This window comes from Physeter macrocephalus, chromosome 13 (assembly GCF_002837175.3).
Source record: "Physeter macrocephalus isolate SW-GA chromosome 13, ASM283717v5, whole genome shotgun sequence".
Taxonomy (NCBI): domain Eukaryota; kingdom Metazoa; phylum Chordata; class Mammalia; order Artiodactyla; family Physeteridae; genus Physeter; species Physeter macrocephalus.
Window position 1 is genome coordinate 25,831,669 of NC_041226.1, and position 20,039 is coordinate 25,851,707.

Genomic DNA, 20,039 nt, shown 5'->3' on the forward strand with positions numbered 1-20,039 from the left:
TTGAATTATGGTTTTCTTAGGGTATATGCCCAGTAGTGGGATTGCGGGGTCGTATGGTAGATCTATTTGTAGTTTTTTAAGGAACCTCCATACTGTTCTCCATAGTGGCTGTATCAATTTACATTCCCACCAGCAGTGCAAGAGGGTTCCCTTTTCTCCACACCCTCTCCAGCATTTATTGTTTCTAGAGTTTTTGAGAAATCTTTTTCTTTTCAAAGTATATTTTAAATATCATATTAAAGACTATCTGTTAATAAAATTAACAGATATTTACTTCTAAGTAAAGCTTTCTTCAAATTTGCTTGTGTGGTCGGTAATATATGGCTCATTATTTTTTCCTATGAGTTGGAAACAAGAAGAAGTGTTTATTCTTCAAATTAATCCTCAACAGGTTGCCTCTGCCAGAGCGGACTTTCATGGGCTATTGGACAATTGGTCAGTCAAGAAATGGAATGCAAAAACTATTGTGTCCAGCAGAAACTCATCATATAGATGTAAAGGTTGATATCATTATTTCTTCATTATAATATTGAATGTTATAGATTTTTCTATATCTTCCCTGGAGAAAATCCGTTCAATCTCAGAAATGACTTGTTCTGATGTTATTTTAGAATAGATTAACTTCTGCTCTAATTCTTAAGCCAGTCTGGCCTCTGAGGGACTCAATGTAGGTAATGGCTAATGGCCAGAAGAAGTCCTAAGACCTATCCTGTATTTCAGGAAAGTCAGATAGGACGGTTACTCCATTATATTTGTTTTCGTGATAAAGGGCAAAGGAATATCAGTCACTAGTTGCAATAGGAACCCCTCTAGGTTTGACTGTGGGGAATTAGATGCTTATAAAATCATTAGAAAGGACAGGAGGAACAGAGTCAAGGAACCATCACTGGACTTTTGGTTTCAAGATGAGTGTTTTTGCTTCTGCTACCACCCCTGTTGTTGGGAGCTGCACAGTAAGGCAGGATCAGCAAACTTTTCCTGTAAAGGGCCAAATAGTAAATATGTTAGGCATTGTGGCCATACAGATTCTGTCACAACTACTCAACTTTGCCATGGTAGCAAAAAAGCAGCCTCAGACAGTGCATTAACAAATGAGTGAGACTGTGCTCTAGTAAAATTTTATTGACAAAAGCAGGGAGATGGATCAGACTTGACCCGCCATAGTCAAGTTTGTCTTGACTAGGCCATAGTTTGTCAACATTGTAAGCAGAGCATAGAATCTGACTGCTTATATTTGTCAGAGCCTCCTTATCTGCTCTGACTGCAGGAAGATGGCCCCTGCCTCTCATCTGCCTTCCAAATCTCATGCAATTGCATTTAATTGGCAGAACCTAAATCACATCCAGTCTGGCCTCTGAGGCACTCAATGTAGGTAATGGCTAATGGCCAGTAGAATTCCTAAGAGCTATCCTGTATTTCAGGAAAGTCAGTTAGGACGGTTACTCCATTATATTTGTTTTCATGAAAAAGGGCAAAGGAATATCAGTCACTAGTTGAGATAGGAGTATGAGGAATGTAGTTTTTAGTCTTCTAGCTCCTAAGATACAGACTAGGTCAAAGGGGTGAGAACGCCCATGGATGGCAAAATAGTAAATATCTAACCCAAACATTTTTGATTAATTAAGGACTGTAAGGGCATGCAAATCAATGTTCAAGAGTCAACTGTATTTAAAAAATTATTCTCCTGGTTTGGACAGCTCTGGGTCCCAATACTTGAATTTCAAAACTTGCTCTTGGCTTAGGAAAGAATGAAGGAATGAGAACTCCTATGGGATTTTACATCTGCTATATTTTGTGAGTAAAAAGAAAAGAAAGTGAGAAATTAAATAAGATAGCACATGTGAAAGCATTTATAAATGCAAGTATATGGTATTATGATTGTTATAAGTATCATGCTAGTCAGTAAAATGAGAAGAGGTATATCAAGATGTGGAATATTTGAATTGAAAATCTGTATTTTGGAAGAACTTTAGCTTTTCTACTTTTTGCTAACTACCCAAATGTCTTAATTCAGATAACTGTTTTTTGTAGGGTCCAGCACTTATAAACATACAGGAGTATCCAATAGAAAGACATGAAGGAAGATCCCAAACCTTTACTGAAGAATGTGCCTCCTGGAAGTTACCACTGGATGAAATTAACTTAATCTGCGACATCGCTACATCACATGGTATGTCAGTTTATTCTTTTGATTTTTCCTTCCTGCACTGATTTTTTTTAAAGCAGCATCAAAATAATCTCTAGACCTCAAGAAGTCTATGATAGACTCAGTAACTGTGTCATTCTTGGATTGGATGGCAATTATATGTAATTTAGAACTAATTTCCTATAACAACCTAACAAAATACTATTGTGAAATCCACATAAGCACTGCCGAGTTTATATGCATGTCTGCTTCTCATTACAATTGTAGCACAAAGTTAAACACACCCAGGCGTGTGCTAAAAATAGAAGAGGGAAAGAAAAAGGAAAAACATTGGATTTTTTTGGCTCGGGTTCCAGTTCGGTGATTGCATGAACCCTGAAAGCAGGGCTGGAGGATTTGCAGTCATTAAACCTCTCGTTGTAAAGAATGGCAAATAAAGGATGTGAATTTTTGGCATCTACGTCTCTGGACTGTTGCCATTACCTACTGATTCATGCAGTGTGCCCTGGGTACTTATTGGCAGAAGTTTTCAATTGATGGCAGTTACTAAGGTGATGTAAACAGAAGTGATGGCAGGGGAAAGGGAGAAATTCTCTAACTTGTCTACAATGGAGGTTATTCGGGGAAAAATTCAGAAGCAAATTTTTGTTCATGTAAGTTCTGTGGATGTTTTCTCCAACGTCAGCTATGTTGAGTAAAAATATGTGCTTTTAAAATGTACAGGGTTTTTGTTGGTAACAGATTGGTGTTCCTATTAAGATATTTGACATTCACTAGTAGAGAATAAGTATGAATCTTACGGATAAAATTTGCACTTTGCCCTTGTCTCATATTTAGAGTTTGTAAGTAAGTATGCTGTGATCCTCTGGCCCATGCCAGTGACAGGTGTCATTAAACCTTGTCACAGTCTCACAATTCTCAACACAGCATTCCAGGCAGCCACTGTGAGCCAGTCAGAATTGGTCCTTAAAAATGAAACTCATTTGCTGTCCCTCACATAATTTAACCCTCTATTTTAGTGTTGTCCACATTTGCAAGCTAGGTTTTTGTGTTGTTTTTTATTTCTTTGTTTTTTTTACCTATTCTGTATTGGTGAAAAGACCATTTTCTTGGGTTAGCATCAGGGTTAAATACACATATATATATGTATATATATATATATTTGAGCCAAAGACCAAACAGCACTTAATGCCTGCAATAAGAGAGAACAATTGTAAGTTCGTGAAATACATTTCTATTTATTTTTTTCTTTTTACATTTCTATCAATGCTGTTAGTATATATGTATATATGTATATATGTATATATTTGAGCCAAAGACCAAACAGCACTTAATGCCTGCAATAAGAGAGAACAATTGTAAGTTCGTGAAATACATTTCTATTTATTTTTTTCTTTTTACATTTCTATCAATGCTGTTATTATATTCCCTGGCCCCTATACTGTGTACAAAGGTGCTCAATAAATGTTGAATTGAACTTATTTGTGCTGATAGTAGAAGCATTAAAAAGGTTCTTAAATTATAAGTTGTGTGATTCTGATATTTAGAACTGTAGCGCACACACACACACACACACACACACACACACACAGAGTTCATATTGTCTCCTAAATAATATGTCTTCTTCTGCCCTTCCATTGATTTGTGTTTCTTATCAATGTTAGCTTATTTAAATTTACCATATCTTTATCTATATTTCAGTTTTCTATATCTTTATATATATTTGGTCTTTATGTGTAGACATGACATATACATGCACACACACATACACTATATTTTTTTTTCCAGATTTTCATATCTTGTGACTTAGTTTTGGGTTCAGAAAATATGACCACTGTAAACAGATACCTGGATGATGAGTGATGTTAATAGTGTTTATTATACAGAAGCAGCTTAATCCCTTGCTTCAAGGTTCCCAGAAATAGAGATTATGGGAAACATAGTCCAAAGCCTGGCTTCTGTAAGGGAAGCCCTCAAACCAACAGCAGTGACATCTCCTGAGAGCTTGTTGGAAAGGCAGAATCTGAAACCCCACCTCAGACCCACTGAATCAGAATCTGCGTTTTCATTAGATCCCCAGGTGATGCATATGCACTTGAAAGTTGAAGAAGCACTGAAATAGAATTCAAAAAACGGACCTAGTCAAGTACTAGTTTGAAAAGACAGAGATTTTGTAATAATAAATACACAAGTATGAAAAAAGATAATTTGGAAAATAAGATCCATAGAGCTAAGAACAAAAAATGGGATTACTTATTTACTAGAAAAGCCTAAAGATCTAGTAATTAGCTGGGAAATGCCAGATTAGCAGATAGAAGAAGTTGACCAGCTGTTGTCCATCTGAGCCAATAATAAAATAAGAGGAAACAGACTTTTATTGAGGCATAAAATACTTTCATACAAGGAAGAATTTCCTGACATTGAGGAGTGTTAAATATTTAATGGTATTAGCATGAGATGTTATAGAATTTTTGGGGGACCAGATACTTATTTCCAGGAATAGGGAGGTGTGGCCCAATGTACATTTACAGCAGGTGCGAAATTGCTTCTCAAAGTGCTCTTCAACCTAATCAATCCATTTGCAAATCATCTGCCGAGTTCTGATTGTGTGCTGTCTCACGATTCAGTTTTCACTGGACCTTCTGACCAGTCAGAAAATCTATCGCAGACCACGGAATTAACACTTTTTTGTCATTTCAGAAAATGAGGAAAATACTCTCTATGTAGTTGCATGCAATCCCGTTTCCTTATACTTTATGAATATGACTGGGAAAAGCGGCTACTTTGTGGACCTTTTTGACATCTTCCCAAGAACGGCCAGTGGAGTCTGGCACCCATTTGTGACAGTGGCACCTCTGGGAAATCCCCTCAAGGGTCAAGTGATTCTCCATGAGCAGCAGGTAATGACATGGTCTAATTATGCCCAGGGTAACTGATACAAAGGAGAAGGCAAGAGTGTTTTTCTACCTATAACTAAAAATATGTGCTTTCATAAAGATTGACTAAAACTATGTGCTTTCATAAAGACTGAGGACAGGGGCCGAAGGACGGGATCAGGAGTTGTATTTTATCAGTACCACAGGCAGGCTAGTATCTTCCTCTCTGCAGAGACTTCTCAACCTCAGCACTAATGACCTTTGAGGCCAGATAATTCTTTGTTGTGAAGCTTACATTCTCTTTGGGGAGATAGACAACAAACAAGTAAGCCAGCAAATAAATACCAATTTCAAGTAGTGATAAGTGCTGTATAAAAATAAGGTAAGGTCCTAAGGAGTGATGGGGGTAGGGTAGGAGGAGATGAAAGGGTAAACAGTACTCAAAAGAGTGCTGAGATATCTCCCCTTAGGAGATGACATTTTACCTGAAACCTGAATGGCATTCTTTATGTGGAGATAGCCGTGTAAATATACTGAATGGAATTATCTTCGTCTGTTTGGGCTGCTGTAACACAAGTACCATAGACTAGGTAGCTTATGAACAGAAGAAATTTATTTCTCACGGTTCTGCAGCCTGGTAAGTCCAAGATCAAGGCACTTGCATATTCAGAGCCTGGTGAGAACCCACTTCCTAGACAGCTGTCTTTTCATGGTAGCCTCACATGGCAGTAGGAGCAGGGATCTCTTTCATGTCTCTTTTATAAGGGCACTAATCCCATTCGTGAAGACTCCACCTTCATGACCTAATCATCTCCATAGGCCCCACTTCCTAATACACTGGGGCTTAGGACTTCAGCCTACAAATTTTGGGAGGACATCAGGCCATTGCAGGAATACACTGAGATTCTTTAGTATCTAATGAGGCTCAAGTTCCAACCATCACTACTATTGTAAGACAACACTGGAAAAGTACAGATGCCCAGAGTCAGGCTCAAAGTAATTCCAGATAGAAGATATAGATCAAAAGACAGTCTGTGTTTCAATTAATGAGAATTCTCCAGGTCTAAGTTAATCTGTACTATCCAATAGAAAGGAGTACAATGGTTTTGCAGACCTATTACCCACCTAGTATCTACCAAGTAGTATACTAAGCATATTATTCATTCATCAGATATGTATCATGCGCCTACTGTTAGGGACACTGCCATGAACAAAACAACAAAAATCCTTGTTCTCAAAAGCTTACGTTCTGGTGCAAAAGGTAGACAATAAGCAAAGTAAATAATTACATCTTCAGTCAGAAGATGAGAAGCAAGGGAGAGTAAAATAGAAGGCTGGGAGGAAGGTTGCCTTCAAAACAGGGTGGGCGGGCAGGGATTGCCTAACTGAGAAAGTGATATTTAAGCAAAGATCTGATAGAGGTGAGGGAGAGAAGAGGTATCAGGAATAAGAGAGTTCTAGGCAAAGGAATAAGAGAGTTCTAGGCAAAGGAATTATAAGTTCAAAGGCCCAGAGGCTGGAACATGCCTCTCCATCTTTAAAGAAGCCTGGTGGGGAAGACTGAATGAGGGGGAGGGTATAAGGAGGTGAGGTCAAAGAGGTGACTCAGTGGGTTGGGTCAGGGACCTGGTGGAAGGGTGGGGAAGCAGATGTGTAGAGCCTTGTAAATCATTCTAACGTTCTGCGGCCTGACTGTGAGGAAAGGGGAAGGTGTTAGAGGGTTTCAAGCAGAGGAGAAACAAGATCTGACTTATATTTTTAAAGGATTTCTCCAGCTCCTCTTTGGTGAACAGCCTGTAGGTACTAAGGCAGAATGAAGGAGGTTGATGAAGAGATTTTTACAATGATCCAAGCAAGAGATCATTGCAGTCTGGAGGAGGATGGCGGTCATAAGTAATGATGGATTCTGGATATATTTTGAAGGTGGGACCAACAGGATTTCTGAACAGATCAGATATATGAGGTGAAAGAGAGTAAACTAAGGTCAACTTTAAGATGTAGGGCCTGAGCAGCTGAAAGGATAGACCTGCCATGAACTGAGATGAGGAAGGAATTGATTTGGAGGGGCAGATTAGATGTGTGATTAAATTCGAGATGCCTGTAACATATCCAAGTAGATGATTCTGGTGTTTAACGGAGAAGTCAGAACAGGAAACATACATCGGGCATCACTGGCACATAAATGTTATTTAAAGTCATGAAACTGAAAGAGATCACTAAGGGAATGAATGTGGGTGGAAAAGAGAAGTCTGAGGCCTAAGCCCTGGGGCAATGAAATATTAAGAAATGAGAGAGGTGAGGAGGAATCAACCAAGGGGAACTGAAAATGAGTGGCCGGTGAGGTAGATGGTTACACCAGGGTGTGGTATCCCAGAAGGCAAGTGATGAATTTCTCAAGGAGGAGGATCAATTATTAAATGCTGACAAATGTGTCAAGGAAAAGATTACATACATTATTCCGTGTTATTCTTCCACAGGCCCAGTGAGGTAGCTTTAGCAATATTTACATGTGAGAAAACTGAGTCTCAGTAAGTTTAAATAACTTGCCCAGTAAATACATGGTAGAACTGAGGTTCAAACCAGATTGGAGTGACATCACCAGAATTAAACTTCATCCATGCTGTCGCTCATTGCTGAAACGTGGGGAAAAGAATAGCCTGAAAAATTTTTTAAGTATTCATAATAGGAAAATATGGAAAAAATGTAATGTTGTTACTTGTTAAGTATTTAAACGCACTATGAGAGTAAAGCGTTACCTAGAAACAGTACTTTTAGACTGTTTCTCATCAAGAATAAAAAATTGCCTAAGTAACCCAGCAGTATTTCGTTGAGTAAATAAGTCAACTTTAACTTTAGGCTTTGCCTAAATAATTATCATAAGTTCTGAGTCAATAAAATTTTTTCTGGTTTTCACAATTTTTTTCAATATGGCTTTCTCCTAGAAGCAGAATTTATCACTATCCAGCTATTGCTTATAAAGGTTTGTGTCCATCACATTGGAATAAGGGTTTTACTTTATAGATTTCCAACAAAATACCAATGCCATTGAATTGAATTCTACAGCTAGAAGAATCTGTCATAAAAAGCACATATCTTGGGCTTCCCTGGTGGCGCAGTGGTTGAGAGTCCGCCTGCCGATGCAGGGGACGCGGGTTCGTGCCCCGGTCCGGGAGGATCCCACGTGCCGCGGAGCGGCTGGGCCCGTGAGCCACGGCCGCTGAGCCTGTGCGTCCGGAGCCTGTGCTCCGCAACGGGAGAGATCACAACAGCGAGAGGCCCGCGTACCGGAAAAAAAAAAAAAAAAAAAAAAAAAAGCACGTATCTTGGTGATTTTTGATTCAGGAAACCTATCACATTTAAATAGGAGTCTACATTTGGAGTATTTATTCAAACAATCTTACCAGATTTTCAGCTGTCAGATAAACTGTCAAATTTACATATACCAATTCTTTAAAAGTATGAGATTTTCAGGTTCTCAGGAAGTATTTTATTTTCTCAAAAGATTCAATTATTTGGCAACATTGCTGACCAATACCCTGCTCACTTATAACAACTTTCATCGAAGAAAATCTGTTTTTCAGTGTAAAGATGTGCTTGACTTGCACAGCCCGCACCTTCCCTCCTGGCATTCTTGCATGCTACCTGGCTTATCCCTGGGACCAGTTTCAACAGTTTTCCAGAAGGGTACCTCAATGCCCTGAGCCGGCACGCACAGCTTATCTGGATACTTTCGCTACCCGTACTCTGAACTGCCTCTTCTTTTCCCAGAGAGGATATATCAGCTGTCTGTTTTATATTATGTCCCTGCTAGGATATAAGACCTCCTTAATTCCAAATGAACAGCATGTAACTGTAAAATTTAACAAATGATAAATAATTGTAATCAAATAAAAAATGTGTGCCCTGCCATCAGTTCCTTCTCCCCCATTCTGCCCTGACAATGGAGCGAAAATATTGTAGAGAAGTACTTCCATTAATTCATCTCTCCCTTGTCTTTATAAAGCTTGGCAACAGATACACTGCCCTGGTTAGTTTAAGAAGTTGTTCAAAAATTCCTGGCTAAAATAAAATCTTAAGTGAGGAAAGGGAAATTTTGCCATGCCTAAAAATAAAGCCTCCTCCCCCCACCCACCCCATGAGATTACTTAGTACATCTGTACAAAGTTTAGAACTTCAGACTTTAGGACATTGAGGTCATCCAGAGGTTACTTTTCTCCCAGTCAAATACAAACATAATAAAATTGCTCACTCGCTTCTCCTCCCTGCCCCCCTTAAAGGAGAGCCAAAACCACAGTTACATGTACTCATGGGTGATGCAGAATTCTATTTTTGAACTCAGACAGAATATATCATTAGTCATTTACAGAAGGAAACCATTAACATCTAAAAGGATGGAGCCGCAGAACTCCTTCATGTTGCCAGTTGCTTCTAGAACTAATTCTAAATACAGCAGTGGCTGGAAACATATATATGGGTGTGTATATAAACATATATATATATATATATATAAAATGTTTTCTGTTACTTAGAAAGATACAGTTTTTCAGTTCACTTATGCAAAGTTATGAGTCTATAAGTATTAGACCCTAAAAAGGAAGAAAAATGCAAAACTGTACTCATTTTTCTGTGTAATCATATCTGTTTAATCATCTGCTTATTCTTCTTCTTAATCATATTTTGGGATCAAACATTATTCTTAGGACTTTCTGTTGCTTAGAAAAGTTAATATTACCCCAAATTGCTGAAGTGCTAACAATTCGTGTTAATGTTGTACATATTTATCATAAGAGAGAGTTTCTCCTTTAAAAAATACTTACTCAAAAAAGATTTAATCTAGAATAGAGACTGTAAATGTTTAACTCATTAATACATTTTCTTAAGGAAAACTTTAAGGGTTTTCCTTAAGGTTTCCATCATTTTCAAACTTTCAAATGCCAGGAACGGTGCTTCTTATATGACATGTTGATTTTAAAAAGAATATTACTAACACACATTCTTAATGGAGAATTGCATATTATACAGAATGATGCATTCGAAGAGTGTTTATGGAAAAATGTAAGCGTTGTAACATGCTTGGTAGAATTTTTTAATACAGCCAAGATTCAGCGTATATGGAATAAAGGAGACTTTGGAACAAATACTTTAATTCTTGAGCACTTCAGTAAAATTGACCAGTAAAATAAATTGAAACCACCCTATGAGGTCTCAGATTTGCAGATAAATCAATACTCTACTTACATTTCTTTTTATTTCTCTCTAACTGGATTAAGTAATAAAGGGCAAGGGTCATGGTTAATTCATCATTGTATTCTCCTTTGTGCTTTAAATATAAGCTGCTCAATAAATGTTACGGAACACATGAACAGACTTTTCATGTTTTGTATATATTTTGCAAAACATATGTTAATTCTTTGGGTGCTTTGTGATTTTATTTTCCCCAAATAAAGTTCTTGAAATGAAAAGTTCATAAGGGTTAGGATAACTGAAGGGGCCCCAAATCTAAAACAAAACAAAATAAATAAGACAAAATAAACAAAAACAAGAAAGAAAGAAAAGACACTTGCATAACAAGGCCTGACAAACAACTTTCTGGTGCCGTTTTGTAAACTTGTTAGTCTGATCGTCAAATGTCTTTGAATTTTAATGAAAAAAGCCCACTTCTTTGCATCTCTTTAAAATATTTAATCTTTTCTGGCTTTCTCAATTTTAAATTCTTATTTCATGTGTTTCTGTTCACTTATTTTAATGCCTAAGGTTAATTTTTTTTAAATTTTTTTCTTGAGAAAGTCCTCCTAATTACTGAGAGATTATTACTTCACTTGCATAACTGTGATTAATGCTGCTGGAGCAATCTCTTGTCTGTATGTTATTACGGTACCAGCTATGAAAGTTCTCAAGCTTAGTGAATGTCAAGATGAAACACTCCTTACTAGCTGGGTTCTTGGGGTCCTTGATATTTTCTTGCTAACCCATCTTTATAACATGTACATATTTTCTGAGTTGAACCTGGATTTGTGAAAAGAATAAATGAGATTCAATTATGCACAGTGTAAGAGAGTTTTCAACAGAACATTCTTTAAGTGTAATTTTGATAAAAGTAAATGGGCTTTTAAAATGATCAATTCTCTTACTTTCCTCATTTGTATGTAATAAAACAGAAATCATGGTTAAGCTAGCCTGTATTTACAAGGCGATGGTTTTCAGGTAAAATCTTCAAAGAGAAGATTCTGCATTACATAATTAGAAATATCTTCATTAAACCATCTAATACTTTAAATTCTGTATTAGGGAAAAACATTTAGTGTCTTCATGGTGTCTCTTAAATATTTCAATATTGTCGTCTTCCCTTTGGTTTATTTATCACTATTCCCTTCATTCCCAGGCTGCCAAGAGGCTGCTGCTAAATAAATAACCAAACAAGCAAACAAACAAACAAACAAACTGTTCTCTTATTTCCAGAGCAATGTCATCCTGTTGTTGGATACCACTAGCCAAGCCCTTCATCGTCTCATCTTACCTTCAGAAGAGTTTACACTTAGGAAAACCTCCTGGTGGAACAAAGAGGAAGCTGTAAGAAATACCCAACTTGTCCAGCAAATGGCCAAGGATTTTCCATAGCTTTCTAACCGTAAAAATGCATGCCTGCCCATCCCTTGCGGTGCCTTTTGTTTGCTATAATGCACAAGAGAATTCTCTTATTATGCACTTGTAAATGTTAATATGATACAAATAGGTAGACGTAGATACATAAATAATTCAATATCAATGGCTTCTTTTTGTATCCGTCATAGTCACATGAAGGCTTGTCAGGACGCAACTCACGATAATAGGACGTCATGAGCCATTTGAGTATGGTATTCATGACAAATCCCTAACATGCACTTTAATAGTCACTTTAATAGTTTTCCAGTTATGAGTTTATGTTTGGATTTATGTAATGAACCTATGAGTGCAACAGCTGATTGTATTTACTAGATAAATAAATGTTTTAGCTTATTAACTAAATTAAACTAGTAAACATTTTGGCTAACCAACGAGAATTTTTTCTGCCATTTAGAAGGTAATGGATATAAAATAAGGCTTACCCTCTGCCCTGCACAGCAGCATACTTAGGTCTTAAAAGACCACGAAGAAAAGAGATATTTTAAATGTCATAAATATATCCAAATCTAAGAAACAAAATATTTCCTACGTATTTATGCTATGGTACAAATTCCACAGTTAATCACCAGATAGCATGTTTATTTCTAACCAGTATTTGGCATTTTTTTTTAATATTCTTTTTTAAAAATATTTATTTATTTATTTGGTTGGTTGCGCTGGGTGTTAGCTGCGGCATGTGGGCTCTCAGTTGCGGTATGTGGGATCTAGTTCCCTGAGCAGGTATCGAACCTGGGCCCCCTGCATTGGGAGCATGGAGTCTTAACCACTGGACCACCAGGGAAGTCCCCGAAAATATTATTCTAAAGATGTTTTAGTACGCAGTTCACAATTAATTTTGAAATATATTTTAATCTATGTTACCGTAAGAGTCTTGGAGTGGATAAAGAGGTAGCTTCTCAGAGAATTACATGTTTTACACTTTGAAGAACTTTATTTAAGGAAAAGCAGCTGAACAGACATGAATGCATCTGACACATTTAAAGTGAATATTTTGTTTTGTTTTGTCTTTAGGAAACTTACAAAATGTGTAAAGAATTTGCGCACAAAAACTGGCTAGTATTCTACAAAGAAAAAGGGTGAGCTCTTTGTTGTAGAAGATTTAATCTGGGATCCTTACTGTGTCCATTCTATTTCCTCCTTTAATTATGCTTGTTTATTGTAAAACTAATGTAATAAAATTAGAAATATTTTATTCTAAAAGTATCTTATCCCACATTGCAGAACATTGAAAAACAGACATAAGGAAAGACACTGCCCATAATTCCGTATACAACCACTACTAGCATGGCCGCTCTCACTTCTCATTTTTAATTCTTATGCATACCTGTACATAGTTTAGAGTTTTATATATCTATTTTCTCAATTAACATTTTTCTGTGTTATTACCTAGTCTTAAAAACATTGTTTTTAGGGTTGTATAATATATCATGAAATGACTGTGCCATGGTTACTCAACCAATATCCTCACCATTTCCTTTCAGAGAGTTTTCTTTTTTTTTTTTTTTTCAGGAACACCCTGGCTGTGCTGGATGTTCTAGAAGGGCGAACTCACACCATCTCACTTCCCATCAACCTCCAGACAGTTTTTCTTGTAGCAGAAGACAAATGGCTTCTGGTGGAGAGCAAAACACATCGGTGGGTAGATCTACATAGCACCTCATAGAGTGTGCTCAGTTATCCAGCATCCTTACAAGCTCTGTCTTCCTGTGTCTGCCTTTTAACAATTTCTGTATCTGGCAGCATCTCTATAGGTGACACTTCGAAGAAGAGGAGACGGGAAAATTTAAATAAATTAAATGTAACTTTGCAGAGTAATTATAAAAGTGTTTCAGAAGATGACCTTGAAATTAACAGTGAAAACATAATGACTTTTACAACTGATCCGTATTTCTGTAGGATTTTTCCTGTTAGCACACTGAGAATTCACTGTATTCTTGCCAAACTAGAGATACTTCAAAATAGATTTTTAGTTTATCCTCTCTTCAAAGGGCCACAGTCTCCATCCAAATGCTGTTGCTTTTTTGTAACTTCGCAGAATCCACCCCTTAGAAGTTTCTGCTTCATTTTATCTCGTGTGCTCTTATTTGGTTATGTTTATGTTTGTGTTGCCTCTTCCATTGGACCGTATACTTCTTGATGAAAAGGACATCATGTACACTCGGCATAAGCGGGGTGCACAGTAAATTTTGAGTCACCCTCCCTCATGCATTACATCTACTGGATTCATGCAGATTCTCTGCCCCTCTGCTGACAAGCAGAAGTGACCTGCTGCAAAAGATTCCTGGCTATTTATATATTCCTATATTAGAAATCTTACAGACAAGTAGATCAAGGGGACTACAGCAGTGAGGGCTTCTGTCCCTTAGCTGGTCATAAATCAGAGGTTGGGCTCCCTCTTACTTGCTGATCAGTCATGTTAACAGCAGGCTCCATGATAGTACGGATGTGTCTCTTTAGAGTCGCTTTTCTTTTTTTTTTTAATGGCCCTTCCTCTTACAGGAAGTATTGGATTTTCAGTTCACATCTATTACTGCACTGTTATTATGCACTGCTCTTATACAGTGTTAAGAAGTTATTTTTTAAATTCATGATGAAACTCTGAAACTGCAAATTATACTCAGAATATAAAAAAGAGGCTTTGGCGGGGGGCGGGCAGGGTATGGGAACTCTGATTTTTCCTAGTCTGGCCTCATAGTTATTAGAAAAAGAAAGACTTTTCACTTAGATGTGTTGTTTGTTTACAGGAAATATCTTTTAACTAAGCCTGCACACATCGAATCTGAGGACAGTAGGGTTTGCCAGTTGTATGTGCTGAAAGAGGAGCTGCCTAGCACAGGGTTTGGAGTCACACAAGGTAAATACTGTGTTCTGTGTGTTTGTGGCTGTATGGGTACATGCCTGCATACATACTGTCCTCTAGAATAATTTAAGGACAATAATATCCACATGTTAACTTTATACCAAAAAAGAAATCTTAGTCACTACACTAGAAACAGTGAGTAAGAATCTATCATCTTTTAAATTCTGTCTTTGAATTTTTTAAACTAACAAGTCAGAATGTTTACATATATGTAGGTTCCAAGTCTATTTTAGGGTTGCATCATTTCTTTCTTACACAGACCATCAGTATTTCTGCTTTATTCATCACAGTTTTGGGGGGGTGAAAGGTAATTATGAAAAAATTCTAAAATATACCATTGCTAAGACTGGTTTGGGCCAGTTTCACCTCTTTCTGCAGAGTGCTATTATATTAATCTTGATTGCTAATAAAAATTTGAATTCTTGAATAAATACTTGAAATCACTTTGAGAAGATGCCATGATTGTGCAAACTGAGTTTTCTCAGACAAAAAGCCATGAGTGTAATTGAAAGCGTTTTCTCTTTTTTGATTTGTGCTTTTCGGTTTGAGTTGGTGAGAATGAAATCTTGCAAAAATTAATTCCTGGAGCATTTTAGGGGCATATGGTGTTTAATGTTTCTCTGACACTTTTTAGAAACAGACTTCAGCATACCTCATAAAATTTCAAGTCATCAACTATCATCTGAAAATCTGAGTTCAGCTGTGGGACAAAAGATTGCCTCTCCTAACCGAATTCTTTCGGATGAGGATAGTTATGCTACAGTCGTGGTTGGTTTCCCAGATCTCATGGTAAGCATAAATTTCTTAAATGACCGCATAACTATTTCTTCCCCCCATTTTGGCCTGTACTCTCTAAGCCTATTTGAGGGGTAATTAAAAACGTAATGATTTTCTGGTAAACATTTCAGATCAACCTTCTGTTTTCCAGACCAGTCATTCTATATGGTTTCATTGCTTGTTAAAAATTAACATATACATTGTAGTGCGATTATGCAATTTAGTAAAGGAAAACCAGTATTCGCCATACATGGGAGGTCATGTGACAGGTAAATACTTAACCTACTGACAGTGATTTTATATCATGCTGTCTTACTGTGTGCTCAGGTCATCTGTCAAGAGGGACAATTTGAGACTAACAAAATAATATTTCTTCTAGAATTTTTAGAAGTGAAATATATGGGAGTCTCATCACTGTAGGTTAAATTTTTCAACGCTCACGAACACCAGTTCACTTTCCATTGAGTTTTGCTCTGATTTATATCTTTGCTGCATCCAGATTATACTATAAATTCTGGTGGTCTCAGTTTAATTTGCTTTATTTTTTTTTTATTATTTTTTTAAATTATTTTTTATTTTTTTTTAACATCTTTACTGGAGTATAACTGTTTTACAATGGTGTGTTAGTTTCTGCTTTACAACAGAGTGAATCAGTTATACATATACGTATGTTCCCGTATCTTTTCCCTCTTGCGTCTCCCTCCCTCCCACCCTCCCTATCCCACCCCTTTATGTGGTCACAGAGCACGGAGCTGATCTCCCTGTGCTATGCGGCTGCTTCCCACTAGCTATCTATTTTACATTTGGTAGCGTATATATGTCCATGCCACTCTCTCACTTCGTCACAGCTTACCCTTCCCCCTCCCCATATCTAATTTGCTTTTAAATGGATCCTTCTGCTGTTATTTACTATTATCTGTAAAGAAGAGGCTATTCATAATTGACTTTAGGTGAAACTAGGTACCATCTTCCCCGATGGAAATGTGAGAACATGAAATATAAAGGTTATTTCAGCCCAAGTTGCCGTCTAATAACCTTAGATATAACTCCATGTGTTTTGATTAAACATTTAATTTTCATAATTTCCTTTGTAGCTTTTAGGTGGGATGATAGAATCACTTAAAGATAAAAATATTGGCTCTGCTTACTAGTACACCAGTCTCACATGCCTCAAAATTTTAATGTAATTAATGAATGATGAGTACTTCAGGGTATAAGACTTTTGAAATCCAAAACCCGATGGATAATGTGTGGCTTAGGACTTTTCCATCTGTCTTCTTAATTATCAAGTAAAAAACATTTGCTGTGGATTATATATCTGAAAATGAAACATGTTGTTGGAATACAGCATCTACGGCAGCCTTGATTAAATGAAAGAGTTATGTTTAATATGCTTTCTACAATGCTTGCTGCTATCAGTAGAGAAAATACTGGAGCTACTTTTCTGAAGGTGGAACTGTTTTAAAAATTGATCTTTTGATTGAAGAAATTAGTATAGAAATATAATGTCACTATAAAAAGGTAAGAAAGCTGAGTATAAGGTAATGTTTATATTGACCCTCTAGAAATCCTTTGTAGACTGTAGGACTAGTGACCTTGTTAAATTAAAAGCTGCATCCCCTATATTTATTACCCACCATATCGGAGATGTTCATGAATTTTTGTTTAATGATAGATCATTCAGTTAGACAGCCTTTCAGCATTTTATGAGAGCAGTCATATTTTTTAGACCCCAACACAAGTCAGGCACTGTACTATTCTAAACCATTTCATTCATGATAATTAATTTTTACGGCAATTGCACAAGGTTTTATAGATAAAGAAACAAAAACAGAGAGGATATATTCCCCAGGCCACAAAGATATTGAATAAGGGAGCTGGGATTTGAGCTCAAGGGTGACTGCCCCTCAAACGCATATCCTTTCTACTATATACTACAGTGCGTTTCTGACTCTATGTGAATTTCTTTTGATTCTTCACAAAACTATTAACAAAAGGGCATGTCATCTCTTATTAACTTTTTATAGCATTTTCAAAGGCACCTAAATTATTATGAACTTCTTATAACTTTCTTAACCTACTACCAGATGGCTACAAAAACCGACAGCACATATCATAGTGAATCCTCAATAGTGAAACATTAAAAGCATTTGTTTCGATATCAAGAGTAAGACAAGGATACCCACTACCACCACTTCTACTAAACGTTGTTCTGAGCGTCTTAGACATGATCCGTTAGAAATTTTTTTGATACCTTGACTTTCCTCAAAATTAAAAACCTCCTCTCTGTAAAAAAGACACTGTTAAGAGAATGAAAGGACAGTCTACAGGCTGGGAGAAAATATTGGCAAATCACATTTCCAACAAAGGACTTGTATCCAAAATATACAAAGATTTCTTAAAACTCAAGAGTAAGAAAATAATCCAGTATAAAAAATGGGCAGAGTGGCCCATTATGAGGTGTCAGAGGTCAGAGGCTGAGCAGATGAGCAAGATATCCGGGGTGTGGGAGGCAGTAACAACTGGCGATGGGAATCAAGTCCAGCCAGGATGAAGATGGCACCCCATGAAGGGGCAGCCTGGTGTGGGATGTGGGAGCCCAAGTAAGGTGAAGAGTTTGTTGATACATGCGCGTAGCTCAGTGTGGGCTATCAGGCCAAGCAGAGTGAGGAGGGCATTGGCCTGGAAGGGAAAGTTAGGGGTGGAGAAGGGAGATGAGTCATATACAGTGGAACTGAGCCAAAAAGTAAGTATATGAAGGGTACTGACATCTAGGTTTCTCACTGTTAAAGAAGGGAGTTACAGATACAGAAGGAAAGAAAACTAGAATGAGTCCTGTAGTGGTTGGATTGGAATTGTGTGTATCTGGGTGAACTCATGGTTTTCAATATATTTATGTAGATATAGAAATAAAATCAGAGGTAAATGTATTAAAAAAAATGGGCAAAAGACTTGAACAGACTCTTTACCAAAGAGGATATATGGATGGTTATTAAGTACATGAAAAGATGTTCAACATCATTAGTCATTAGGGAAATGCAAATTAAAACCATGATGAGATACTACTATTGCCTATTAGAATGGCTAAAATAAAATTTTTAAAAATGTAAGTACTTACAATACCAAGTACTGACAAGGATGCAGTGCACATGCAACTCTCACACGTTTATGGAAGAGCAAGGGCAAACAATAACCAAGACATTTCTGAAGAAGAACCAAGAATAAAAAGCAGAGGTACTTGCCCTACTAAATTTCAAGGCTTATTATAAAGCTTTAGTAGCTAAGACCAAATGGTATTGGCCTAGGGGTAGAAAAATATACAGTAGAACAGAATGGAATGCCAGAAACAGCTGCCTGCATACACGAAACTTTTCTGATAACAGTGCTGATCAGTGGGCAAAGGTTAATGATATTTGAACAATTAGCTATCCATGTGAAAAAAAGATAAGCATGGAGCCCTGCCTCATACCACTAACAGAAATAAACCCCTGAGGGGTTAAGGAGCTGAACGTGAAGGGCAAAACTTCAAAATATTTAACAAATACATAGGAGAAGATCTGTGATCTTGGAGTAGAGAAGGATAAATATATATGTGGTAAAAATTTAAAGTAAAGCAAGAGAAAAAAATAACACAAAATTTCAGAAGAATTAAAGTCTAGGGAATATGAAAGAGATGTGATTAAAAAGGGGTCCTCCAGGGGCTTGAGAAATACTGTTAATACTATTCCTTATGCCAGATAGTGGATGCTATAGTATAGTTATTTATTTATAGTTACTTAAATTACCTGTATTGTTATATTCCCTCTTTTTAGCTATAATTCATTTCAAGATAAAAAATGTGCTACATATTTCACACTTGTCTGAAAATTATGATTATTGATGAAGCAGCTATCTTCTGTACCAAATTCAAAAAGGTTAAGGAATAATTTGATTTTCTTATATTTGTGAACTATAAGTTTACCACTGGTATCTGCTTAAAGGACTGCATTGTAAAAGTTGTGAATGTAGTTTATAATACTTCAGTGCTTGAATTTCTCTCCTTTTTTTTTTAGTCACCTAGTGAAGTTTATTCTTGGAAAAGGCCAACATCTTTGCATAAATCAAGGGTCACTGATACATTCTATGGAGGGAAGAAGAAAATTGGAACTCCAAAGCAGAGCAATTGTGTGACGCTTTTGGATGCTAATCAGATAGTCAGGATTTTGCCCCCAGGAGAAATCCCTCTAAAAGATATCTACCCAAAAGGTGAGAAACTTACCAATTCCTATTTTATCAAGCTAGTCAAAGGTAGTTTGGTTTTGGTAGGGATACTTAACTTATCATTATCATTTTATATTTATGAATATGAATAATTTTAACAGGGTTTAGTAGTAGCTAAAAAGACCTATATGTGCTCAGAAGGGTTTCACTCAACTTCTCATAGGAGTTTAAGACTTTTGCCTTAAACTCCTGTGTCTAAAGGCCAGGGACTTATGCAGCCTGATTCACTTACCAGTGCTCTCAAAGTCAACTTATGTTTATTACTGCATAACTTAACGCCGGGTCCTGTGCTGATCACTTTTCCTTGTATAAATGCATTTAATCGTCAAATTCCCATTCTATCATTAATGTACTCTCAAGTTTATATGCAGGGAAACTGACAGAGAGGTAAAGTAACTTGCTGGGGTTCTCCCCAGCAGTGGTCAGCAGAGCCCAGATTTGCACCAAAGTCTTCCAA

The 20,039-nt window shown here is 36.8% G+C and overlaps 1 protein-coding gene across 5 annotated transcripts in view; it reads left to right on the forward strand.

The window, feature by feature from the left end:
- VWA8 (von Willebrand factor A domain containing 8) overlaps positions 1-20,039 on the forward strand; it is a 365,312-nt gene that overhangs the window by 228,761 nt on the left and 116,512 nt on the right. For all 5 annotated transcript variants that reach the window (XR_003682537.2, XM_028497346.2, XM_024125806.3 and 2 more), the window contains 9 exons: positions 392-500; positions 2,032-2,170; positions 4,847-5,046; positions 11,482-11,592; positions 12,697-12,761; positions 13,195-13,320; positions 14,430-14,539; positions 15,180-15,334; positions 19,375-19,567. Coding sequence is in view for 4 of the 5 variants with exons in the window: in XM_028497346.2 (XP_028353147.1) it covers positions 392-500; positions 2,032-2,170; positions 4,847-5,046; positions 11,482-11,592; positions 12,697-12,761; positions 13,195-13,320; positions 14,430-14,539; positions 15,180-15,334; positions 19,375-19,567 (1,208 nt within the window). In the remaining variant the exon portion in view is untranslated. The remainder of the gene's footprint in view (positions 1-391; positions 501-2,031; positions 2,171-4,846; positions 5,047-11,481; positions 11,593-12,696; positions 12,762-13,194; positions 13,321-14,429; positions 14,540-15,179; positions 15,335-19,374; positions 19,568-20,039) is intronic.